Source organism: Protopterus annectens, chromosome 9.part0, assembly GCF_019279795.1.
Source record: "Protopterus annectens isolate FY-2018-M chromosome 9.part0, PAN1.0, whole genome shotgun sequence".
NCBI classification, from domain to species: Eukaryota; Metazoa; Chordata; order Ceratodontiformes; family Protopteridae; genus Protopterus; species Protopterus annectens.
In genome coordinates, this window is record NC_056743.1 from 1,588,258,846 (window position 1) to 1,588,286,265 (window position 27,420).

The 27,420-nt window shown below is 42.9% G+C and overlaps 1 protein-coding gene across 1 annotated transcript in view; it reads left to right on the forward strand.

Moving 5' to 3' along the window:
* Positions 1-24,230, forward strand: part of LOC122812197 (volume-regulated anion channel subunit LRRC8D-like) — a 336,914-nt gene extending 312,684 nt beyond the window's left edge. The window contains exon 2 of the mRNA XM_044084530.1: positions 21,104-24,230. Coding sequence (XP_043940465.1) covers positions 21,106-23,586 — 2,481 coding nt within the window. The 5' untranslated portion in view covers positions 21,104-21,105 and the 3' untranslated portion in view covers positions 23,587-24,230. The remainder of the gene's footprint in view (positions 1-21,103) is intronic.
* Positions 24,231-27,420: the final 3,190 nt, after the last annotated feature.

The following is a 27,420-nucleotide window of genomic DNA, read 5'->3' on the forward strand; positions in this document are numbered from 1 at the left end:
TGTCTCTTCAACCTCCTTGCTCTACTTGTAAAGGGTTTAGTTCCTAAACCCTTAATGAAAGGAAAAACAAATTAATCCTGAAGGGTGTCCTTAAGACACCCTTCTCAGATGCGATTTTTGGGTCGGAGGGCTCATCCCCTCCCAGTAAAGAACATAGAAAGAGACCACACTTGGTTCCTTCATCACCTTCAGGTGACAAAAAACAGGAACCTAAACAAAAAATTCCAAATTTGTCTGCTTCGGCCTCATGACCTAAATTGACTTCCACAGTGCCGTCTTTGGTTCCGACCACGGTGCCGTCTTCAAAAACTGTACCTTCGGTGCCAGTTACGGCACAGATTGTGTCTTTGGCACTGACCTTACCAAGACTAGTAATTTCTACCTCGGTGTAATCATCAATAACTTTAACCACAGTACCATTCATGGTACCATCCTTGACTGTGGCACCAAGATTACCTTTAATATCTGCTCCAGGAGTTTCTGTACTGGACACACCTTCTGCATGTCGCCATCCACGAGACTTTGGTGCCAATGGACCATACAGCTCGGACCCGATTTTCACCCACTGTGGATCCCTTCTTCAGGCAGCAATTCAGCCTTTTCTTGGAAAGACCTGACTCCCCATCAGGGATATCGGCATGACTGACCAGGAGCCTCTCACAATTGGATATTATGTGTCTTGTGGATCAGCTGCTGATGACAAGGGGGGTTACAACACCTTCCAAAACTCCCCTCCCTGTAGGAGTTGGGAGTCTTTCTCCACGGACTCCAGCATATTTTCTTTCTTTGACCTCTGTGCAGGTATCAAAGAACCTGGAACTGACACCCTTATCGGCACCCATTGCTTTGGTTCCACTGGTGGACCTCACCGTGGTTCCAGAGCCAATCCTTTGGCCTTTGGTTCAGTCAGAACTGACCGTCTCTCAGGATTGTGACTGGACTGTAGGCACTGTGGTTCCTAGCATGGCACCGATTATTTCTATGGTGCCATCTACAGATCCAGGAGTCCTAACGGTACCTAGTCCTCTTGAGGCTCCATCCTTGGGAGCTGCTCCATTGGAGCGGGGTGTGACCCCAGCTCCGAGGTTGTCCTTTTCTGTTCTTGATTCCCATCCCTCTTCAGTCGGGCTGGCTTTTCAGGTGATGGAGTGGACCCTTGCCTCTGTAGGCAAGCCGTTGGCATCGGAGTATCAGCTATGTCCTCCCTCTGAGCTGCAGCTGACATAAGCCACTGCTTCGGGACATCAAGCAAAAGAGCCTCAGGATACCCTATGGCAGGGTGCCCCTTCTTTGGAGTCTTCTTCAGAAGCCCCACTGAAGAGGTACCATGTAACAGGACATGCAAGAGGAAGCACACGGACTCCCCCGAGGAGTTTCTCACCAAGGACACGGGCTATGATGAAGGGGAGGAGTCCACATGGTTGCCCCCTGATGATGTCTCTTTTGGTGACATCCATGAAATACTGAAACAGAGGGGTAACTGGAAGCCCACCAACCCCTCTTCTGAGGAGTCCATGTTCCTGCAGGCTTTTCGTGCTCGACCCTCTACTTCCTGGGTGATCCCACATGCAGATGAGTTGGTTCAGCTCATCGTGCAGTGTGCAAGGAAGAGTCCTGATACCATTGAACCAATCCCATGGAGACCAGACAAGATTCTATCCCCGCCCGAACAGCACCCACACTGATCCAAGGGTCTTCCAGTAGATGCAATGGTGGTGGTGGCTGCCACAAAGAAAGAGCTTGCTGAGGAAAGACAGACTGTCCACCCTCCAAACAGGGAGTCTCGGGTGGTGGACAGGTTAGGAAGTGAGTCTTTGTGTCATCGACCTTCGCTGTTAGGTCTTTGAATTATCTGGCACACTTCACCAGGCTTCAGAGAGACTTAGTCTCCGAACTCTCCAAAACCTTAGCAGGAGGTCTCTAATGAGGTGCACAACAAAGTTGCTTCACAGCTTGCTACCCTGGAATCCATATCCAACTCCGCCATGCGTTGGATTTCCCACGCCACTGAAGGAGCGGCTAGAATGGTGGGTTCAGGTGTTGTCATGAGATGGCATGCCTGGATGCACCTGTGTGACTTTGCAGACCCTTTCAAGTCTTCCTTTCTTAAAGCTCCAGTGAAAGCTTCTTCTTTTTTCAGCCCAAAAGTGAAAGACACATTGGCCAGGTGTGAGAAGGATGGTAAGATCCTGTCTGCCATGGGCATGCATATTCTGCCCCACAGCATCTCTACTGTCTGAACTAGAGGTGTGGAAAGATGTGGCACAAGAAATCGCAGGGTCTTTCCGTGACACATGTGGTGAGCATACTCCATGGGGCAGAGGGGGTAACTCATCCAGAAGGCACCCCTACAGGGGCAGAGGGTGTCATGTAACCAGGGCTCCAGAGATTCTTTCTCTGGACAACCCTATCAATGCTCTTGAAGAGTGGCCTGATTTATTTCCTCTGGAGGCATTCGGGGGACATTTTCCCTGGCACCATTCTGCCTGGCTAACAATAACAACAGATTTATGGGAGCAAAGGATCATAACCAGAGGATATCATGTCCCATTCAATCTTTACCCAAAGTCATTGAGACAAATTCCCAACATTCCACCCAGTCAAAGGGAAACAGCAGCACTAGAAATTCAAAAGCTGCTCCAAAAAGAGTCATCCAGACAGTCCCACCAGACCAGATAGGATCCAGATTCTACTCAAGATTCTTTTTAGTCCAAAAAAAGACAGGGGACTGGAGACCAATTCTGGATCTCAGCATCCTAAACAAATTTGTCAAACAGGAAAAATTCCAGATGGTCACGGTTTAGTCCATCCTTCCATTTTTGGAAAAAGACAATTGGATGTACTCAGTAGACCTTTAGAATGCATATTACCACATAAAAATGATCAAATGCTCCAGAAGATTTCTTCATTTCCAGCTAGGAGCCAATCATTTTCAATTCCGCGTGCTGCCCTTCAGACTCTCTACAGCCCCCAGAGTGTTCACCAAGTGCATGGCAGTGGTAACAGCTCACTTGAAACTACAATGATTCTGGGAATTTCCATATTTAGATGACTGGCTCATCACCATCCCCACCAAGCTTCTACTGGTAATAGCCCTAAACTCTCAAACTAGCAGAATCTCTGGGAATCTCAATAAACTGGGGAAAATACAACTTGATTCCCTCTCAAACCTTGGAGTTTATAGGGGCAATTTTCAATACATATGCTTGCCTAGTCTCTCTTCCAGCCCACAGACTGCACAGGATAAGATCCCAAATCCGGGTGATACTCTGTCAAAACCTAGACCCAGCTCAAACAGTTCTTCAACTCCTGGGTTCCATGGCAGCATCAATTACCATAGTGCCCTTGGCAAGACTACACATGAGAATTCTCCAGTAGCTCCTTCCAACACAATGGTACCCCTTACAACATCCTTTGTCCTTTCAAATATGGATAACTCAATGATGCAAACAGGATTTAAAGTGGTGGATGAAGCCAGACGAAGGAATATGGTGTTGCCCCTTTTGCCCACAATAGCCCAGGGCCACAATGACTACAAGGACTTCCCTAATGGGGGGGGGGCTTTACCAAGGGAAGATGGTCCAAGGTACTTGGTCAGACATAGAGGCCAATCTGCATATCAATGTCCTAGAACTGAGGGCAGTGCTTCTAGCACTGCAAGCATTTCAATCCATCCTTCCATCAGGGGCAATTGCTATTCAGTCAGGCAACATGTCAGTAGTCTGGTACATCAACAAACAAGGGGGAACCAAGTCCTACCTGTTATGTCAAGAGGCCATGAGAATTTGGCAATGGGCAATAGCTTCCAACCACTTTCTGATTGTAACACATATTCCTGGGAGTTCCAACTTGATTGCAGACAAACTGAGAAGGTGTATCCTACTGCCTCATGAGTGGTCCCTCAATCCAATTATTGCAGCGAAGATTTTCAGCCGCTGGAGTCAGCCTTGCTGGGACCTTTTCGCCTCCCCAACAAATCACAAATGCAGCAGCTACTTTGGTCTAATTCCCCGCAGGGGGAGTCCCCGAGGGATGCTCTGATACACGATTGGCCCATGGGACTTCTGTATGCTTTTCCTCCCTTTCCCCTGATTCCCCAAGTTCTAAAGAAAGCCCTTCATCTGAGAAGCAGAATAATCCTCATTGCCCCTTACTGGCCACGACAAATTTGGTTTCCCTTCCTCTGGCCTCACCTAGTATATCAACCTTGGATTCTGGATCCAGCTCCAGAATTGATCTCACATCCACAAGGGTTGACTCACCCGAACATATGCTGTCTCAAGCTGACAGTTTGGTTTCTCCACTTCCAGTAATCACCAGGCAGAATAACTTTACCTCCCCCAGCGTGTAATATCCTTCTGGCTTTGCATAAACCATCCATCAGGAAAATCTATCTCAGCAAGTGGAAGAGGTTCCTTATTTGGTCCCGACAAAGACAACTAGACCCCTCTACAGCCCCTGTTAGTGTGGTTTTGGATTATCTTGCAAGTCTTCTTCATTCAGGAGCAGCAGCCTCAACCATCCAAGTACACTTAGATGCTATCTCAAACTTCCATAATGGATTCCAAGACTCATCACTAATTTCCCATTGTCTCTACAAAACTTTCTTAAAAGGGGTCACCCATATCAGACCACCCTTCAGGGAACCCATCGAACCTTGGAATTTAACGCTAGTACTACAGTCCCTGACATGATCACCTTTTGAACCTGCTTCCACTTGCGACTTAAAGTTCATGTCCTGAAAATCACTATTTTTGGTAGCTGTCACATCAGCCAGGTGCATTTCTGAGCTTCAGGCCTTATGTATTTAACACCCTTATATGGTATTTCATAAGGACAGAGTATCACTCCGGACTAATCCTTCCTTTCTGCCCAAGGTTATTTCAGAATTGACAATTTACCAAACAATTGACCTACCAGTCTTTTTTCCCAACTACTCAAACAAAGAAGAATACTGTCTTCATTTGCTGGATGTGCATAGGCAATTATGCTTTTACCTGGACAGAACTAAGTCTGTACGTAAATCAGACAAGCTATTTGTGTCCTATTCAGGCTTGAAACTGGGAAACTCTGCCTCATAAGCAACCTTGTCTAAGTGGTTGAGAAACTGTATATACTTGATTTACCAAAGAAAAAAAATTTCTCTACCATGCAAAGTCAAAACACACTCCACCAGGTCGGTGGCAACTTCTTTTGCTTTTCATGCAAAGGTTTCAGTGGATGATATTTGTGCAGCTGCGACTTAGGCTACCCCTCATACCTTTATCACTCATTACAAATTGGATTTGGTCTCCAGGGGAAGAGCATCTTTTGGTTTAATGGTACTCAGGAACATCCTTCCATAAGGGCCTCCCAGGACTAAAGTAGCTAGGGACTCTATCCCATCAGTAAGGAATGAATGAAGATTAACAACATCAGATAAAGAAGTTATGTTCTTTCCATAACATTCCATCTGTGTTGTTTATCTTCATTCATTTATTACGTCCCACTCACCTTTCCCTTCCAGAGTCTGCTGGAGGATCAGATTGGGTCCTACTTCTACTTTAAGGTTTCTGCTCAGAAAAAGCCTCTGCTTTACTTATTATGGGAAAACTCAATCTGAAATAACAGAAAGAATGGCATTGTGGGTGAAAGCTTAGCTTGAGAGTTTTTTGGCTGGCACGAGCGTGTTATAAGGCCAGAACCAACACCCATGAGTAATGAATGACTGAAGATGAGCAACACAGCTAGAACATTATGGTAAGAACATAACATGTGAAGTTGTTAAATCTCGCCATTTATTCTCACTAATGGGTTCGGAGCTGATCCTTGGCTCCAACACGGCTGATAGCAAAGCTCAAGGTTTGCCAGTAGCTCGAGACCAAGCCCCTTATCCCACAATGCACTGCTGGAATTATCCCAGATCTAGTTTGCTGTGGCAAGAGAGAGATCTTGGTGATCCAGCGAGCTCGGACCATTTGTGCGAAAAAAACAGCAAGTTTTATAAAAAAAACTTTCTTTTTTGTTTTTCTAAGATAGTTGTGTGTTAGTATTAGATAATTAGATAATGGAATCTGTAGTTTTAGATAGTTAGTGCCCTGTTGGCTTAGTTGGTTTGTGTGGGCCTTTAGCCCTATTTACACTTATTAGTCTTTTCTAATAGTTAGGGTTTTCTCTGTGGGCCTCTTTAGCCCTATATTTGTAATCTATAATTATTTGTTATAGATAGTGCCCGGATTGGGCTTAGTTGTTTTGTGGGTCTTTACAAAGTAAGTAAGGACTTTACTGTCTTACTTTTTGCAGTTTACTGTTTGTTTTATTTAACTATGTTGGATGATAAGGAGAAATCCCATCCTAAATCGGGATTCAAAAAATGCAAAGATTGTGGGCAGAAAATATCCGTCACTGACGGACACATTCAATGTGTCTACTGTCTGGGGGCTAAACACCTCCAAGACACTTGCAGCATTTGCTATTCCTTTTCTTCAAGAGTCCTCTTGGAGAGAAGGAGGAATCTTATAGACAGGAGATTATTACAGCATTCCTTTTCTGAGGTGTTGAGTAGCCATGAGGGTACTAGCACGTCCTCCGAATCCTCATAATCCACAAAATCTACAGATCCTAAAGTGACAAAAAAGGCAAAAACTTCAGAGGGAAGGTCATCGGTTCCACAGACCTCGGAACCGAGTGTACCTTTGATTCGGAGCCAGCTCTCAGTATTGGAGCCGGTCTCTGAAGTTCCCTCTTCTTCTCTGCTCCAGTCAGCACCTTCGGTGCATTCAGCTAAGTCCTCAGTCAGCCTTTCAGATTTGGACATGGATCGGCTAGTGCAGAAGCTTTTACAGGCACCAGGACCTGCAAAATTGTTGTCGGCCTTGACCAGCTCAGCGGTGCCGAAGACCATGGAACCGGATTTGTCTACTCCTCCTCTGAGCCGTACTGGACTCTTGGAGCTGAAGAATACTGAACCGATGATTGTCAAACCCCTGAAACCAATACCTGCACCGGTGTTATTGGCTCCATCTAGTCGGATGTCTTCGGCACCGACTGAGGACTCTAGGAGCCGTCGCTCTCCCATCGGGTCCGGGGAGGATAGTCGAACCGATTTGTCAGTGCCGACTCTTCCTCTCGGGGATTCGGCTCAGATAAGCTCGGCTCCTACCTCAGGCTCGGAGCCCAGGGTTTCGGTGTGGGAGGATTGGACGGTACTCTCAGGTCTGTCCACTCCTTCTCGTCGGAGCCATGGTGCCTTCAATGCTATGAGGAGAGTTTTGTCTCCAAAGACAACATCAGCATCGGTTCAGCCTTCCCACTCCCCTCAAGCTCCTGTGTCTGCTTCTTTGTCTATCGGTCTCCCCAGCGTAGAGACCATGAATCTCAAGTACCCCCACAGGGCGTCCCCTGCTCTTCTGAGACCTCCCCAGATCCCCCCACTGAGGAGGTGCCCAGGAAAAGATTGTGCAAGAGGAGGCACTTAGACTCCACACAGAAGTCTTTGACACCTGACACGGACTTGGATGAGTCAGAAGGGTCTCCTCGATCCCCCTCTGAGGATATCTCCTTTACAGAGATGCTAGAGATCCTTAGTCAGAGGGGCGATTGGCAGTCCAAGACCCCTACTGAGGACGAGTCCGTGCTCTTGAAGGCTTTTGGGTCTCAACCTTCCACTTCTTGGGTGTCTCCGCCTTACGACGAGCTCATGGAACGGATCTCTCGTAAGGCGTGGGAGTCACCAGAGGCATGGGACCTGTTCCTCGTAAGCCCAATAAATTCATGTCTGCCCCAGTGGACAAGCCATTTTTGACAAAAGAAGTGCCTGTTGATGCCATGGTGGTAGCTGCAGCCACCAAAAAGGAAGTGTCCGAGACATCCACATCTATCCATCCTCCTAACAGAGATTCTAGGGCCATGGATAGATATGGGAAACACATGTCTAGTTCAGCGACTTTGTCTCTGCAATCACTGAACTACTTAACCCACTTTACGAGACTACAAAGAGATCTCCAGAAAGAGCTAGGAGATACTCTCCAGGGTACGGTAGCTGCAGGGGTGGCCGACAAAGTCAACGCCCAGCTCACTACCCTTCACTCAGTGGTAAACTCGTCCATGCTTCTCATATCCTATGCAGCTGATGGTTCGAGTAGAGCCGCTAGTTTGGGCATCGCTCTTCGAAGACAAGCCTGGATGCGTCTCTGTTCCTTTGCGGAACCCTTTAAGTCTTCCTTTATTAACACCCCATTCGATGACTCATCATTGTTTGGGCCCAAAGTAAATGAAACTTTAACCAGGTGTGAGCAGGAAGGCAAGACCTTATCTGCCATTGGAGTCCATTTTTCTACCCCTACTCGGCCCTACCCCAAGGGCCCTAGGGGAGGGAAAATGTGGTTCCGAAAAGCACAGGGAGCCTTTCAGGACACATGTGGAGAAATCCCCTCTAGAGGCAGAGGAGGGGGTTATAACAGAAGATGCTACCCCTGCAGCAGAGGGGGTCTGCAGCAACAGGGTGACAGGGGTCAGTTCTCCGGTCAACCCTACCAGCACCCCTGAAAGGGGGCCCGACTGTTTGGCTCTGGAGGCAATCGGGGGTCACTTGTCTTTGTACCCAGAAGCCTGGCTAAACATAACAACAGATACATGGAAACAAAGCATCATTTCCAGAGGATATTTCATACTGTTCTCTTCCCCTCCCATTCCTGTAAAGAGAATCCTAGATGTTCCACCCAATCTCAGGGAACAAGCTATCATAGAGGTCCACAGATTGCTAGAAAAAAGAGTCATCAAGCCAGTCTCAGCAGACCAAGTTGGTTTCGGAACTTACTCAAGATTCTTTTTGGTACCAAAGAAAACAGGGGACTGGAGACCTATCTTGGACCTCAGCAGACTCAACCAGTTCGTAAAGAAAGAGAAGTTCCAAATGGTCACGCTTCAGTCCATTCTTCCCTTCCTAGGGAAAGGCGATCGGATGTGCTCCATAGATTTCAAGGACGCGTACTATCACATAAAGATGAACAGATGCTCCAGAGATCATCTGCGTTTCCGGCTGGGAGCCAATCATTACCAGTTTTGAGCCCTGCCCTTTGGTCTCACTACAACCCCCATGCATGGCAGTGGTCACGGCTCACCTGAGACGTCTAGGATTCCAGGTGTTTCCATACCTAGACGATTGGCTCCTCACCGCTACCACCAGGCATCAATTGACTCAGGCAACACAATACACTCTGACACTCTGCCATCAATTAGGCATTACAATCAACTTCGAAAAGTCTGCCTTATCGCCATCACAGCATACTGTTTTTATAGGAGCAGAGTTAGATACCTCAACTACCACTCTACGTCTTCCTATCGAAAGAGTCTCACTTCTCCACCAACACGTCAGCTCACTGGTGTCAAAGAACAAAGCTACAGCAGCAGAGGTATTGAAGGTACTAGGTTTGATGGTGGCAGCAATCCTAGCTATACCACTCGCAAGGATGCATATCAAAATTCTTCAATGGCTCCTCTTTGCTCAGTGGTCATACCAGAAACTACCGATGCACCACATGATTCTCATCACGGATTCTTGCAAGAGAGACCTTCGGTGGTGGTTGACGTCTCTTCATGTCACAATCGGAAGACCCTTTGCCCCCCCAGTAGCCACTGTGACCACGGACGCTTCCCTTATAGGGTGGGGGGGACATTTTCAGGGAAAGACTGCCCAAGGCACATGGACAGATCAAGAATCACATCTGCACATAAATGTTCTAGAGTTGAGAGTGGCACTTCTGGCGTTGCAGTACTTTCAGGACTCTCTCCCTCTAGGAACTATTGCAATTCAGACAGACAACATGTCGGTAGTCTGGTACTTGAACAAGCAAGGCGGAACCAAGTCTTACCCCCTTTGTCGAGAAGCCCTCAGGGTCTGGCAATGGGCTGTGTCATCCCAGTGTTTTCTGTTAGCAACGCACATCCCAGGGAAATCCAACGTGATAGCAGACAAGCTAAGCAGGGCGATATTGCTCCCTCACGAGTGGTCTCTCAAACAGCAGGTTGCGGTGTTGATTTTCCGCAAATGGGGCCAGCCTTGCTGCAACCTCTTTGCCAGCCACATCAATGCAAAATGCAGAAGCTACTTTGCCCTAATAACACCTCCTGGTCATCCCCCGAGAGATGCACCTTTACACGATTGGTCCCCGGGTCTCCTTTATGCATTTCCACCCTTCCCATTGATACCCAGATTTTTACAGAAAGCAAAATCGCTGGGAAGGACTGTTATTCTCATAGCCCCCTACTGGCCTCAACAGATTTGGTTCCTGTTTCTCCACCATCATCTGTTGAAAGATCTATGGATCCTGGACCCAGTTCTGGACCTTCTGATGCACCCGTCAGAGGACCTCCATCCTTCACTGCAGTCCCTTAAACTGACTGCTTGGCTAATCCACTTCCCCTAATTGCCAGGCTTCATTCAATTTCAGAAGATACAAGACAAATTCTCTTGTCTTCTCACAAGCCATTTACCGGGAAATTATATGGCAGCAAATGGAAAAGGTTCTCAATTTGCCAACACGCAGAAGATTGACCCTTTCCGAGCTCCGCTATCATCTATTTTAGAATTCTTGACAAAGATTTTTAAGGAAGGGGCAGCAGCTGCTACAGTTCGAGTCCAGTTAGCTGCCATCTCAAATTTTCACCTTGGGTTTGGTGGCTCAAATGTTATGGGCCATAAATTATCTAAGACTTTTCTTAAAGGCGTTCTTCACATGAGACCTCTTATCAAAATTCCCTTTTCTCCCTGGAATTTAAACTTTATGCTGTCTCATATTATTCTTCCCTCTTTTGAACCAGCATCTTCTTGTGATCTCAAATATTTATCCTGGAAAACTATTTTTCTTGTGGCCATTACTTCTGCCTGCAGAGTGTCAGAACTTCAAGCATTATCTATCAGACCACCTTACATGATTTTCCATGCTGATAGAGTATCTCTCAGAACAAACCCCTCATTTTTACCTAAAGACTGTTCTGAATCAAATATCAATCAAGTCATTGAGTTGCCAGTCTTTTTTCCCAACCACTCTAGCAAATTGGAATACATGTTTTACAAACTTGATGTACACAGACAGCTCAGATTTTATCTTGACAGATCTAAGGATATTAGAAAATCAGATCATCTTTTTGTATCGTTCTCAGAAGCCAGAAAAGGCAATCCAGTGGCTAAAACAACCATATCTAAATGGTTATCTGATTGTATACCGCGAACATGCCATTAACACACAAACCTAAGGCTCATTCTACCAGAGCCGTCTCTACGTCTTCTGCTTTTCAAGCTAAATTGCCCCTTGACAATATTTGCGCTGCAGCCACTTCGTCTAAGCCTCATATCTTTATCATGCATTACAAAGTAGATAAGGCTTCAAGGGACAGGGCTTCCTTTGGTTCCATGGTACTGAAGAACATATTTCCATGAGCCACCCAAGATTGCGGGTGCTAGGGACGCTACCCATCAGTGAGAATAAACGGCGAGATTTAACAACTTCACATAAAGAAGTTATGTACTTACCATAACGTTCCATGTGAGTTGTTTAAGTCGCCTTTATTCTCACTTCCATCCCTCCTTCCCCCTCCTGGCTGACTGTTGACTTAGAGGCTAGTACCATCCTGGTTATTCAATATTTCTTCTTCCCATTCGGGAAGTGTTCTTGGTGGAAATAAATAAAAGGGTATATATATATATATATATATATATATATATATATATATATATATACTGTTACTCGCAGCAAACAAGAGCTGAGGTAATTCCAGCAGTGCATTGTGGGATAAGGGGCTTGGTCTCAAGCTACTGGGAAATCTTGAGCTTTGCTATCGGCCATGTCGGAGCCGAGGATTGGCTCTGAACCCATTAGTGAGAATAAAGGCGAGATAAACAACTCACATGGAACGCTATGGTAAGTACATAACTTCTTTTTCTTTTTTATCACATCTTTAGACAAAGGCCCATGTTGAATAAGACTAATTTTATTGCCTTTCAATAAGTTTAAAAATGCTACTCAATGGAGTTATTGAAGGAGACTATCCTCTACTAGCAGTGCACATGCACTTTCATTGTCATGCATTTTAAAAACGTTTGCATTTAATGCCTTATACTGTTGCTTAAAAAACAATAAGCTTTATTAGCATGGTGACTCAGCTAATTTTTGTGTAACTATAATATATTGCTTTAGAGAATGAGCTATGCATATATTTTCATCCTGATTGGAGAACGAGTGGAGAATGCCTGTTATAAAAAACAAGTCTGCAGCAGGTCTGAATCTAGTCTTGTTCTACAGCAAACAAGGCATACCAATTTCAGAAAGAAACAGTTCAAATAAGCAGGCAGAATAAGCCTTTAACCAGAAACTCCTAGCTCAGAAGGGCAGAATCTGCCCTCTCCTCCCACAACAGTGCAGACCACATCTTCTTAATGTAAAATAACTGGCCCTAAGCCCAAGTGCTTAAATCAGAACTAATACACTTTTAGAATAACAGACACTAAGCCTTCAATCAACAACTCCCAACTTAGAAGAATGTAAGCTACCTGTTCTGCCACAACAGTGAAGACCACAATCCTTCTTAATGTAAAACAACTGGTCTGAAGCCCAAGTGTTTAAACCAAAGGCTTAGAATAACAGTTACAGTTTAATCAGGCTACTAACAAGCAGTAATAAATGCAGCAGAATAAATGCAATTAAGTACTTTTAAAAACAGGCAGCAAAAGCAAAGTAAAGTAATAAAGTAGGAAGAAATGCAGTAAAAGCAGATGAATAAAGTGTATTTTTTATAACAATAAAAAATGAGCAAACTGATTTAAACAAATTACCCAATTAACCAGTAAAAAATGCCATATCTGAGTGGTTTGGCTGGCTACAATCAACTGTATTAGAAGCTGACGTTAAGTACAAACTTGCAGTTTTAAAGATAGTACTGTATTTTATTTTTCTGTCTATTTAATTGTTTTACTTAATTTTGCCTGACTGAAATATTGTTTTACCTGGCTGAATTATTTTATATGTTTTCTGGCATTGCTTTCTGTTCTCATCTGTCCCAAAACTGTTTTCCCCCTCCCTCCTACCCTATTCTTGTGGTGTTGTTATAGTTGGTGGCTTTGCAGTTGCCCACCCCTACTGTAAATTTGATCAGGGACACCCCTGCCAGTATAGTGTTCACTCTACTTAATACAGAGAGAACATTTGAGAAGGCCAACCCACTTCCTCTCTCCTTGCACTTTACTAAAAAAATGCACTTTATTCATCTGCTTTTACTGTATTTGTGTGTCTTCCTACTTTATTACCTTATTTTGCTTTTGCTTCTTCTTAAAAGTACTCAATTGAATTTATTCTGCTGCATTTCTTACTGCTTGATAGTAGCCTGATTAAATTGTAACTGTTATTCTACGCCTGTTGGTGTAAGCACTTGAGCTTCAGACCATTTGTTTTACATTAAGGTTCGTGGTCTGCACTGTTGTGGCAGGACATGTAGCTTACATACTTCTAAGTTGGGAATTGCTGACTGAAGGCTCAGTGTCTGTTATTCTAAAAGTGTATTAGTTCTGGCTTAAGCACTTGGGCTTCAGGCCAGTTATTTTACATTAAGAAGGTTTATGGGCTGCACTCTTGTGGGAGGACAGGCTAGGTTCTGCCCTTCTGAGCTGGGAATTTCTGGTTAAAGGCTTATTGTGCCTGCTTATTTGAACTGTTTCTTTCAGAAATTGGTGCACCTTGTTTGCTGTAGCATAGACTATATTCAGGCCTGCTGAATCTAGCTTTGTTTGTATAACTTGAGCACTAATACAGGCCATCTTTTTTGGAGAAGGTTCCCCTGCACCCAAGTGGCAGGAGTGTGCAGTTAGAACTTGTCTGATTGAAGACTGCTGGAACAGGGCTCAGTTTTGAACTTTTTTACTGGTTAATTGGGTAATTTGTTTAAATCATTTTGCTCGTTTTCTATTGTTATAAAAAATTGCACTTTATTCATCTACTTTTACTGTATTTGTGTTTCTTCCTACTTTATTACTTTATTTTGCTTTTGCTGTCTGTTCTTAAAATTACTTAATTGCATTTATTCTGCTCCATTTATTACTGCTTGTTAGTAGCCTGATTAAATTGTAACTGTTATTCTAAGCCTTTGGTTTAAAAACTTGGGCTTCAGACCAGTTGTTTTACATTAAGAAGGTTTGTGGTCTTTACTGTTGTGGCAGAACAGGTAGCTTACATCCTTCTAAGTTGAGAGTTGCTGATTGAAGGCTTAGTGTCTGTTATTCTAAAAGTGTATTAGTTTTGGTTTAAGCAATTGGGCTTAGGGCCAGTTGTTTTACATTAAGAAGTTGTGGTCTGTATTCTTGTGGGAGGAGAGGGTAGATTCTGCCCTTCTGAGCTTGGAGTTTCTGGTTAAAGGCTTATTGTGCCTGTTTATTTGAACTGTTTCTTTCTGAAATTGGTGCGCCTTGTTTGCTGTAGCACAATACTAGATTCAGACCTGCTGAGTCTAGCTTTGTTTGTATAACTTCAGCATTAATCCAGGCCATCTTTTTCTGGAGAAGATTCCCCTGCACCCTAGTGGCAGGAGTGTGGAGTTAGAACTTGTCTGATCAAAGACTGCTGGAATGGGGCTCAGTTTTTAGCTATTTATTGGTTAATTTGTTTAAATCAGTTTGCTCATTTGCTACTGTTATATTAAAAAATATATATACTTTATGCATCGCCGCTTAGCTATGGTTAAAATATTCCCGGCGCCATAAAGTCTGCTCTTCAAACTTTCCCTTAGAATTAGCCAGTTTTTTTTAGTTTTAGCACTCAAATCTGTTTTTTTGAGCTCAACACTTGTTCAGAACTCATTGTAAGCACTAAATAAGCTACAAATTACTACAGCACTCAACTTTCCTCACTTGTCTAGAGGAAAACAGTTTTTAGTGCTTAATAAATAAGCACCTATCCAGGCATGTCTATGAGTCAGCTCCCGGTGTTTTCTCCTGTCCACCTGATGAATCTGGGCATCTTGGGGTAATCCAGCAATTGTCTCATGTACACAGACAACCCTCTCCTCCTACCACCCAGCATTACAACCTGTGAGAGATGCACTTGTATAGCCAAACTGGAAGCAACCCTCTCTTCACCCAAGACAGGACTAGACAGTCAAGAGGAGAGGGTAAACACTTGCACCACACCACACTCATCACATAGTCCCTCAAAACCTACACCACCAAAACATACACATAGAAACACAAAACACACACCTATATTCACTGAGGCTGTCAATAAAAATCTGCCCAAGCAACAGAGACATCCAAAACAGAAACCCAAGCAACCTCCACCCCCCCAAAACAACCCAAATGACACATAGCCCACAAACTCAGTGTGCCACCCTACCACAGCCCATTAGGCATAACAACGTATCCAACACTCTAGTCATAGGTGACTCTATAGTCAGGCACACTGATATTCCACTCACCAGGCAAGGAGAATGTTACTGTCAGCTGCCTGTCAGGTGCCAGGCTCCGCCATATAACTCACGCACTCAGGTCACTCCACAACAAGTACAAATATGACTGTGTCATTGTCCATGTTGGTGTGAATGACCTGAGACGTGCCTCCCTGGACTACATGAAAAGAGACATGGAAGAGCTCTCCGATCTTGTAGCCCAGGCAGGTATGACCCTAGCCCTGAATAGCATCCTGCCATCACTCAGAATGATACCACAGTACAAAGACAGCATGATTGGCTTCTACAATTGGCTAAGCTTATGGTGTCATTCAAAGGGGATCCAATATCTGTCTGCCTGGGATGACATGATCAACAGACCATGATGCTTTGCCAGAGATGGCCTGCACCTGTTGCCCTTGAGATTCTGGATACTGGCTGCGGCTCTTGCCATCCCTATAATGTTTTTTTTAGGCAAGGTTCAAATGACAAATTCACCGCCGCAACAGGTACAAGCAAGCAAAATTTGAGGGTAATGCTACTCAATGCTGGAAGTCTAAACCTCAAAATGCACTCACTCGAGGCACTCCTTAAAATGGAGAACATCGACATTTGGGCAGTGACAGAGACCTGGTTCAAGGCTCCAGAGAGCACCCCTGCATTACCAGGCTATAATTCATATCACACCTTTCGGCCACCTAACCTGGACCGAAACACTAAAGGCAGAGGCGTGTCCATATTCATTAAAGATATCCACACCTCCAGGCTAGTTGCTCAGCATAATGCATCCGAGATTTTCCAAGTGCAACTAACTCTGGGGAAGACTGCAATCCAAATTGTAGCTTGCTACAGATCCCCCACCATGCCCCAGGATTCCCACTCCTCATTTCTTGATACACTGGAAAATATTAGGGTACAACCCAACACCCTAATAATGGGTGATTTCAAGTACCCCACAATTAACTGGGAAAACTACTCATGTACCAACTCTTTTGCTCAACGTTTTCTGGAATTCATAAATTCCACTGCCTTGGATCAACTTATCCACACCCCCATCAGGGGCAACAATATCCTAGACCTGGTCATTACCAACATGGGCAACCAGTGTTCCACACCAGAGGTCAATTCCTCGTTGGTCAGATCCGACCACAAGCTAATCACCCTAGACATCCACATCCCACCCCCACCCCCCATTAGGGAAACCACCGTAAAAAATTTCTCCAAAGCCAACTTCACGTTTCTTAAGACAGAAGTGGCAAACTTCACAACACCCATGCAGACAGACAATAGAGGTAGGACTGCTGAATCCTACACAAATGCACTTTATAAGCACTTACACTAGTGCATGGATCATGCTATCCCGAAAAGAACCAAGACGTTATCCTCCAAAAAAAGGAAGCCAATCTGGTGGTCCCCTGCCATAAACAAGCTCTAGAACAGAAGAAAGAAACTCCTGAAAAAAAAGAGTAAAATCCCATGATTAGAGGAACTCCCTGTTCAGCCTCTGTAAGAAGCTGAGATCCCTCATAAAATCCTCCAAAGCTAGTTATGAAAACAAAATCACCACTTTTTCTAAAGGCAGTCACAAAGCATTCTATAGCTATGTCAAGAATCTCAATGGCAACACTCATATCTGCTCTGAGTTACAGCACAATGGCACTAAATATATAGAACCAACTGATATTGCCAACATCCTGGCAGATAGGTTCAGTGCTAACTTTACCGCCCCTCTCACCCCCTAAAGGGCCCATCTCTATACTGGAAGAATGCAGAGTACCTGTAATCATGGCTGCATAGGTAAAAACCACACTCCAAAGCCAAGAACACAGCATCCATGGGACCTGACAACATCCCAGGCTGCATTCTACATGAACTACAGAATGAACTGGCACCCTACCTAAGTACCATGTTCAGTAGTAGCCTTACCTTAGGCTTTGTGCCCACTGAATGGCGCACAGTGATGGTTACCCCACTCCACAAAGGGGGATCCACCACGGACCCCAGGAACTACCACCCTATTAGCCTGATGGGCCTGGTCTGCAAGGCCATGGAACATGTCATCATGGAACTTATAAACAAAGACATTGGTAATCTCCAAACTCTGGACCCCACCCAGTTCGGGTTTGTAAAAGGGAGATCATGTCTCCTAAACCTGATAGACTTCCTTGAAGCAGTCACCAAAGCCGTAGATGAGGGTAGGGTGGTTCACACAGCCTATCTAGATCTCGCCAAGGCTTTCAATACCATCCCCCACTCTGGAATTATAGATAAACTCACTAAACTAGGTATAAATCCCTATGTCACAAGATGGGTTGCCAATTGGCTCACTGACAGAACCCAGACTGTGAAAGTAGCAGACTCCAAATCCGACTTCAGACCAGTGACAAGTGGAGTGCCACAGGGTTCCGTCCTGGGTCATCTCCTGTTTGGTATCTACTTCTCTGAAGTACAGTCTAACACAGAAGGTCTTTGGCTAATAAAGTTCACAGATGAATGCAAACTAGAAGCCATAATCGAAACCCCTAACGATGTGGACATCATACAAAAGGGCCTCACTGAGACAGATACCTGGTGTCAAAGCCATGGCCTCAAGCTCAATGCCAAAAAGTGCATTGTCATCCCTTTTGGTAAAAACTCTGTACCCATAAACTACCACATAGGCGGTAGTCTACTTAACACTGAGGTTGTGATAAGAGACCTTGGGACACAGGTGGACAGTAGTCTCTCCTTTGATAATCACATTGCCACAGTAGTCAGGAAATCCTTCTACATGGCACACCTCATCACAAAAGGTTTTTCATCCAGGAAAAAAGAGGTAGTTGTTCCCCTCTACTCATCACTCATTAGACCAATTATAGAGTACAATGCCCCTTTTGCTATGTACCTCACAAGACATCTACAACAACTGGAAAGGCCGCAGAAATACCTCACAAAGAGGATTACTGGCCTCAAACAGATGCCCTACACAGACCGTCTCAAAAAATTCCAGCTTTACTCCATCGCATATTGCCTAGTCAGAGGCGATCTCTGCCTAATATACAAAGCTATGTCAAACCCAAAGCTGTTGGACATGCTCCACTTAAAGAAATCCCAATCCCTCCGAGCTACACGCTCTAGGGACCTAAAGCTTGTCACCACAATTAACAGGACATGCTGGAGGGATAGATTCCTGTCCCAGAGACTTCCCGTACTCTGGAACAAACTACCTGTCTATGTCAAACAAAGCTCCTCATTAGTACTCTTCAAGAAAAATCTTGATGATTAGATGGGAAATAGGAAATTCACCCCGGGAATCACTTCTGTGGCTCTGCTCGACAGGGGCACAGGAAAATAATTTTCTTGGGTGGCCAAAGCCAGGGTACCTTTTGGGCTAGGCTTATATAGGCCCTAGGGCCAATAGTTTAGTACCTACCTATGAACTATGAACCTATTGAAGTGCCATGAAGCTCAGACAGAGAACAAGCAAATGGACACCATTTTTTATGTACACTAAATGGATCTTTCCTGTTTAGAGAGCTTACATTTTTTTAAAAAAGTAAATAAAAAAATAAATGCATGTGTGTGCACATGTGCAAGTGTTTGCATGCACATATGTGTGTGCACGTATGTGTGCACATGATCATGTCTGTGCATGTGTATGTGTGTGTGCGAGAGAGAGAGAGAGACAGAAAACGTGAGCAACAGAGAGACAGTGACAATACATAACAATGTCTTTTGACTGCAACAGGCATTCCATCAGCACACATTGCCTAAGCAGTAAGCCGTATGAAACTCAAATGTTTGACACTATTGACTGACTTTAATCCTCAGCAATTTACCAGCAAATCAAACATTCTATGAAGGACAGTGCAGAACTATGCAGCAAAATCAGGGGACAGTTAAGAAGTTTGGGGGGTTGCAGTGCCTTGCATTCTACTTTTTTTTTGTTTTTGTTTTGGTCATTTGATCCCAACAAGACATCTGACATGCATTCACTTAAAAAACTGACTGCCGCTGCTGGCCAAGTGTGTGTGTGTGTGTGTGTGTGTGTGTGTGTGTGTGTGTGTGTGTGTGTGTGTGTGTGTGGACATTAAATAGCTTAATAACTTACATTTTGGATGTAAAATACTTCTTCCGACAACAGTTAATATGCTGCAGCAAGTTTGCATTAGGCAAAGAAATGATTTTACATCAAAAATATAAAAAGGACATGGCAATAATAAAAAATACAAAACAATTTAACAGATAGTAGATTCTGTAAGTGCAATAATGCCCTCCTGTGGTGCTGGACCTCACAACACCTCTGGGTGTGTATTAATTTCCTGATGATGCCCACCCTTTTGGACATTATTGTTTACTTAGAGGAAGAAACAATTCTATTTATGCAGTAAAAAATTCAAACGGATTTGGGGCTTTTGTGTATAATTTCTGTTTTTGTAGCATGTGTATTATTAAGAAATTACTCAAATATTAAATGCATTATTAAGGCTCAGTAGTTGAACTTAACAAAAAAACAGCAGATATGTTCATATAATGCGAAGAATGACAATAAGCAGGATTATGGTCTTACTGTGCTACATGTCACAAAATCAGACATACCATCAAATAAAAACATTAAATGGCACTGTATAAAACAATGTGCTGCCAAATATTATATGTGTTGTAATGAATACACCATTTTCACTGTATACATTAATTTACCATTTACAAGTATTACTGCATGTTTTAATGTAAGTAAAGATAATAATAAGTAATTATTGGTGTTGATTATTCTGTGTTATATAAGCTCATACCCAAGTATGGATGGACCCTCAACCTTCATCCTCATGTCTTTGCTTTCTTTTAATTTTATTTATCAGTTAATCAGGTAAGAGAACTGGTCCACATCTAATCATTTATAACCATAAGCCAGACCACAAGAGTAAGAATAAATGTGCTAAAGTAATAATATATACATTAGTGGATCAGCATGTTTTTGGGAGATGGTAAGAAGCCAATGAAAAATCCAAAAACATGGAGAGAATATGAAAATGCTACACAATCACTGACTACAGAACAGGACTAAATGTTGCACTCTGGCACTGTGTAAAAGAGCCACCATCTTACATGCTTTGATGTGTGGTCCTCAAATAATAGTGATTATATTTTTTAGAGTAAAATAATGCTATTTTATTTGTTGTACTATTAATTAATAACGTTTATGTGTGTCTGTGGTTTATCTGGTAATATTGTTTGCTGTGTAAAGGAAGCTACCATGTTTGTAATGGATAAACAGTTTAGCTGGTTTATGATTGCTTGACTAAGACAATGAGCTCAATGACTCTAACTGGTGTCATAGCATTGCTGACTGGCACTTTGTATTTACTCTTCATCGAATGTAGATTAAATTGTTTTCTGTTTGCTTTATTTTGTCCAACCAGAAGCTAATAACATAAGACAATTTTCAAGAGCATTGTAATGCTTCACTGAAAGCCTCAATTATTAGATGAAAATTCCATGATTATAATTAGTACAGCTTGGAAATGCAAGGCTGTAATCTGTAGTCTTCTGTTATTTGGTCCCTAAAAGGGATTTAGTCTGTTTTGCCACTCTTTATTACAGCTTTTTTACCAAACTGAACCTTTCTGCATGCAATTGAAAATAAGCTTTCAGTTTTGGTTATTTACATAATGGTCCCATAAAACTACCATTATATGTGTTTTATTTTCTTTTACAGAAATGTTTACTTCAAGTGAGGTAGCTCTCTTGAATGAAACAGGGGCTCACTACAAGATCCTGAAGCCATGGTGGGATGTAATTATGGAACATTTGGTTATGGTCATGCTGATGTCATCTGTCTTCATGGGAGCCCTGATGATGCTGAAAGACAAAGTTGTCTGCTTGCCAATGGACTATGGTAATATAACGAGTGGCAGCTCCAAAAGTGAGTCAGTGCCAGTGCAGAATCCTACATTTTCTTCAGGAAGCGCAACTCAGACTGCATTACAGGCCATGCCTATTGAAAGTACCAAAGCAACAACTGTGCCTCCTCCATCACAACTTGGCCGACAAACTAAACTGGACTTGCAGCAGTATATCTACATCAGTCATGTTTGCTACCAAAAGGCATTTCCCTGGTACTGCAAGTACTTCCCATATCTTGCTCTTATGCAGTCAGTAATATTAATGTTAAGCAACAATTTTTGGTTTAAGTACCCAAAAACATCCTCCAAGATTGAGCACCTTATCACCATCCTTGGTAAGTGCTTTGAGTCACCATGGACCACCAATGCTCTCGCAGTGAGAGCCTGGCAAGATCCTAAAATCAACAAAAGCAAGATCAAGTTGTCCACAGAGGAGAAGCCTGAAAGCAAAGTTAAGCACGACTCTAGCACTGCATCAAATTGTGACATGCAGTTTGATAGCTCAACATCTAAAATGACATCCGCTACCATCCTTGACAAGAAAGACTGGGAGCAAGCAAAAACTCTGTTTGAAAGGGTACGTATCTTCCGTGCCCATACTGAAGACGGAAATGTGATCTACACATGCTATGTGGGACAAACAGTCTTTAAAGTCCTAAAATTCTTCATAATTATAGGTTACACCTCAACTATTGTGGGTGCAATAACATTTGAGCATATATGCATGCCTAGTATCCAAACCCTAACTGGATGGTCTACTTTCTTTTGCATACACAACATGGCTTTCATGGCAAAAATTTTTGTATTAATATACATTACCCTGGTATCCATGTATGGGATGATTGGTATCTATGCACTCTTTTGGTCTTTCACACAGCCTCTGAAAGACTATTCCTTTGAAAAGGTACGTGAAGAAACCAAGTTTACTGATATCCCTGATGTTAAAAATGACTTTGCTTTCTTGTTACATATGGTGGACCAATATGACCCACTTTTCTCCAAAAGGTTTGCCATATTCATGTCTGAAGACAGTGAGATCAGACTTTGGAAGGTGAATCTAGACCATGAATGGACCTATGAAAAACTAAAGCAATATGTGTCTAGAAATACCTCTGGACAGCTGGAGCTGCAGCTGTTTATGCTTCCTGGGTTACCCAAGGCTGTCTTTGATATGTCTGATCTGGAGGTTCTGAGCCTGGAATTCATGCCTGATGTAAAATTTCCAGATATGGTATCCCAGATGGTATCAATGAAAGAACTTCATCTCTTGTACTCCCCTGCCAAAGTAGACCAGAATGCACTAAGTCTATTTAAAAAACAGCTCTTAGTCTTACATGTCAAATTCACTAAGGTCAGGGAGATTCCCTTATGGATATATACATTGAAAACTCTTAGAGAACTCCACCTTTCTGGCAGTCTGAACTCAGAAAACAAAATGATCCCTCTGGAGTCCTTTAAAGAACTGCGAAATCTGAAAATTCTGGTAATTAAAAGTAACATTTTTAAAATTCCATCTAGCATAAATGATGTGGCACTTCAGCTGACCAAGATGATCATCGAGAATGATGGAACTAAATTAGTATTCACCAACAGTTTAAAAAATATGGTCAACCTCAGTGAGCTTCAGCTAGAGAATTGTAAACTCGAGCAAATTCCTAAAGTAATATTTAGCATGACCAGTCTTCAGAAATTGGACCTGAAATCTAATGCCATCTGGTCAGTAAAAGATATTTCAAATTTCATATATCTTAAACGGCTGACCTGTTTGAGATTGTGGCATAACAATATTCCCTCTGTTCCAAACACTATCAGCAACATTAAAATTCTTGAACAACTCTTTCTTTCTAATAACAAGCTGACAGATTTGCCAAGTGGTATTTTCATGCTGAAGAAACTGATAATTTTAGATGTAAGCAACAACTTAATCAAGATACTTCCAGAAGAAATTGGCCAGCTGGAAGCTCTGCAGAATTTAACCATCAGTGATAACATTCTTGCAGCTCTGCCAGTTCAGCTTTTTAATTGTGTGAGACTGAAGAGTTTAAATCTGAGTAACAATAACTTAATAGTTCTTCCTGCTGAAGTGGGATGGCTAACTCAGCTGATGCACTTAGACTTGAAAGGGAACTGCTTAGACAGCCTTCCATGGCAGATTGCATGTTGTTCCCTCCTTAAAAAGAGTGGTTTCATTGTAGAAGACTATTTGTATGAGACTCTACCATCTGAGGTACAGAAGCAGTTCAGTGACACCAGTTTTGTAACTACCATCAGAAATGCCATCACAGAGTCAAAATAAGCATTTTTCCTTAAACATTAGGTGATTCAGGTAAAAAGAAAAAAATATTTGCATTCATCCTTCTGTTTTTTTTCAATAAACATCTTTATTAAATTAACATCCTTCTGTTTTAATGTCAGGTAGCATGTATTTTTCAGTTGATGGATAAATTAATCTTTGTGCTTTCAACTTTTATAAATACAAATAGGACACATTTATTACAAATTTTCTACCCACCAAAGTAAGAATACAGTTCTTGTTGAGTTACGTAGGAGGCATAAAGAACAGTATTCGTTCCTCAATAAGTTGTAACTTGACAAGTCAAAGTGACCATAATTTAATGTCTTAGCTGAGTATTGACACCTCATACTTTATCTCCCCTTTCCAAAACAGGATTAGTGTTAGCCTTGAGTACCTAACAAGTATGTGATATGTCTATTGCCATCAGTTTTACCAGTCTTAGAATATGAGTTAATTTTTTTGCTAAGCAACTGAATGGCACTGAGTTGCTACATCATCTGAAAGAGTAGTTAACCAAGCACATTGTGTGATTTGTATGATTATGACATCTATACCACTTGTCTGGATCCAGCTTTCAAGAAATTTGCAGTTTGAATTAATTTAATTGTTCATTGATTTCTACATTAAAGCCTTGTAAAACAAAAGCAATTGAATCTTTGGCGGTGTTTTTATGGTGTGATACAGTCATATATTTTTATATTGTGAAGGAAATGTTGAACATTGAAGAAGAAAAGAAACGGCACTGAATTTTGTGCACAAGCTCAAATTCATGCAGCTAGCTGAAGGGACTAAGTTGCCACTGTCTTCATGCCTTTTAGCTCTTAAGTGTCAAAGCTGTGTGTGAAACAGAAAAAAGGTTCAAGAACCACTAGAAGCAAGCTATAGAAACCTACAATTTTTTTCCTGTTTCCACATAGACGCCTAAATAGTCAAGTTGACACTTAGTAAAATATGTATAATATATTGTCTTTGGTAAGATGCATAGCTTACAAGCTAAAATTTTAATTTTTATGTAGGATCTAGAGCTATAACTTACTGGTTCAGACATGAGAGCATGTAATCTGAGCAATACTGTCTCTGCACTAAGTACATGTTTTTAATTGAATTGCAAACCTATTCTTTACAGTAGGCTTTCCAAACTCATGGTTGAATAAGAACCCAAGAGCTGATGTTGTCAATTTTCATTTTATTCTCAGCATATGGGTTCAGTTTTGAGCTTCAGAACCTACTTGGCTGTTACTACAGCTGACGAAAGCCAAAAACTCTCAAGCGTAACCCTTACCCACAGTGTTCCTCTCCTAGTTACCCCAGATCTCGTTTGTCGCTCTTCGTGGCAGATGTGTTTCGCCATAAAGTGTTGCTTTATTGCTATATTTACAACTTTTGCAAGAGTTTTCTACTTCTTTATTGCTTATTAGTCATTAACCTACCCTTTTAAATTTGTTCTCTCCTTTTCTTTCCATACACCTCAGTGTATTCTGAACTATCATTGTTGATAGTTTTCTCCGTGTGTGTGTGTGTGTGTGTGTGTGTGTGTGTGTGTGTGTGTGTGTGTGTGTGTGTGTGTGTGTGTGTGTGTGTGTGTGTGAGTGTGTGTTGTATAGCTGGCCTGTTGATGCCATTGTTAAAAATCTTTGAAATTTCTTCAGTATGACTGATAAACCTAAAGTCTCTGGATTCAAAAGATGCCAGAAATGCGAGCACAAAATTCCAATGTCAGATCTACATTTGCTGTGGGTCTTATACCTGGGCCCTGTTCACCTTCAAGAAAACTGCTCAATATGTCATAGTTTCAGTCACAGGACACTAGTGGAAAGATGTAACAAACTTATTTTGAAGGTATGCTTCCATCATCCTTAAGTGAGGCCTTATCTGGTGCTGCGAAAGCCAAGAGTAAGACTGATGTGTCTTCTCCTTCTTCCTCATCTTCTTCTTCCAAAGCTTTAAAGAAACCAAAAAAGAGAAGCCTATTGGTGTCTTCTACTCTGTCAGCACTGTCCTTGAAAAGGACTAAGTCTTCGGTTCCTTTAGAACCCTTGGAACTGACCGACACCACTACTAAAACTTCGGTCCTGAGGGAACCTATGAAACAGAGTTTATCAGAGCAGACAAAGTCTTCGGCACCTAGCGTTTTGGTGCAGGAGCATTTGGACTATTCAACACTAAAACTACCGTGTCGCAAACATCTCCTTCATTGCCGACTACTTCGGCACCTAGTAATCAACTTGAGGAGCCATCCATTATGGATCTTCTGACAACTTCATATTCACCCTCTATTGACCCCTTTGCAGGAAGCTGCCTTTGCCTTTTCTGGAAAGGCCAAAATCACCCTCTACCCTTTCCATTTCTTCCAACAAGAACTTAACTGGAGAGGCTGGTTAATAAAATACTCTGGGTGAGAGGATTGTCAGGTATCTCTTTGGCTCCAGACCCCTTCAGGTATGGGAGCTGACCTTGCATTACCCATCCATTTTTTTCATACTTTGATTTCATCTGAATTAGTAGAGTTCTGGGCTCCAAGCTAGCTGTAGCTGACTGCATCGGTTCCGGAAATATCCCTGCCTTCAGAACCGGTTCTTGCTTGGAGGTCTTTGGTCCAGTCAGATTCTGAGACCTCTTGGGGCTGAGTCTGTCCTATCAGTTCCTGGGGAGTGAGAGTCAACGGTTTACCTTCATGTGTGCATTTTGCACATGGGCGAACAGCAAATGTTCGAAAGGACGTTTGCAAAGTTTGCAAATGTCGAACACAAAAAGGTTCGAATGTGCAATGAGTGAATGCACAGTGACATTTGCTCATTGCAGATTCGGCATTTTGGGGCAGATTGCACTATAGTGTGGATCGGAAAATGGTCCCTTTCCCTACTATAGTGCAATCTCGGCATTAGAATATTAAAGTAGGGGGTGGGGGTGCAGGGGGCTTGCCCCCCTGCTTTACACTTCATTACATGTTTTTCAACATTTATGTTTGAAAATCAGCAAATCTGCATTTCGATTTTCTGATTTTTGAACATTGGAAACTCACCATTTTGTTTTTCGAAGTTACGATTTGCTCATATGAGCAATCGCACAAGTGTGTTTCACCTTTGTAAAGGTAAACTGAGTCAACTCCTCTGTTTTTGAAGCCTTCTCTCCACTTGGAGCATTGTCATGGATCAGCTCAGCTCCAGCTTCGGTCTTGGAAGCTGTCTCTTCAGAGTGGGGAGTGACCACAGTTCCAGGGCAGTCTTTCTCGAGTCCAGGCTTCATTCCCTCTTGGAGGAGCAGCTTTCAAGGTGATGGAGAGAGCCCTGACTGCTGCAGTCAAACAGTTGGCCTCTTCCACTTCAGAGCAAGTGTCCCTTTCCTTCTCATGGCCAGATATTCAACCTGCACTCCCACTGAGCCAGCAGGTGCCAAGACTGCAGGGGTCCCAGATAATTCTCTCCTCTTCTGATACCTCCCCAGATCACCCCACTGAGGAGTTCCCTAAGAAGAGAAAGTGCAAGAGGAAGCACTTGGATTCCCCAGAGGAATCACTCACTGAAGATACTGACTTCAAGTGAAGGGTGAATCCCCAAGGTCACCCCCTGATGATGTCTCCTTTGGAGACATCCTGGAATTATTAAAACAGAGGGGTGACTGGAAGTCCCAAAATCCCTCTTCCAAAAATTCAGTGTACCTGCAGGCTTTTGGCACTTGACCCTCTACCTCTTGGGTGACTCCACCCACTGACAAGCTCATTCAGTTGATCTCTCAGCTGGTGTGGAAGGCCCATGATACTATTGAACCTAACCCTTAGAGACCTGACAAAATTCTGTCTGCCCCTGAAGACAAACAGTTCTGGATCAAACGGGT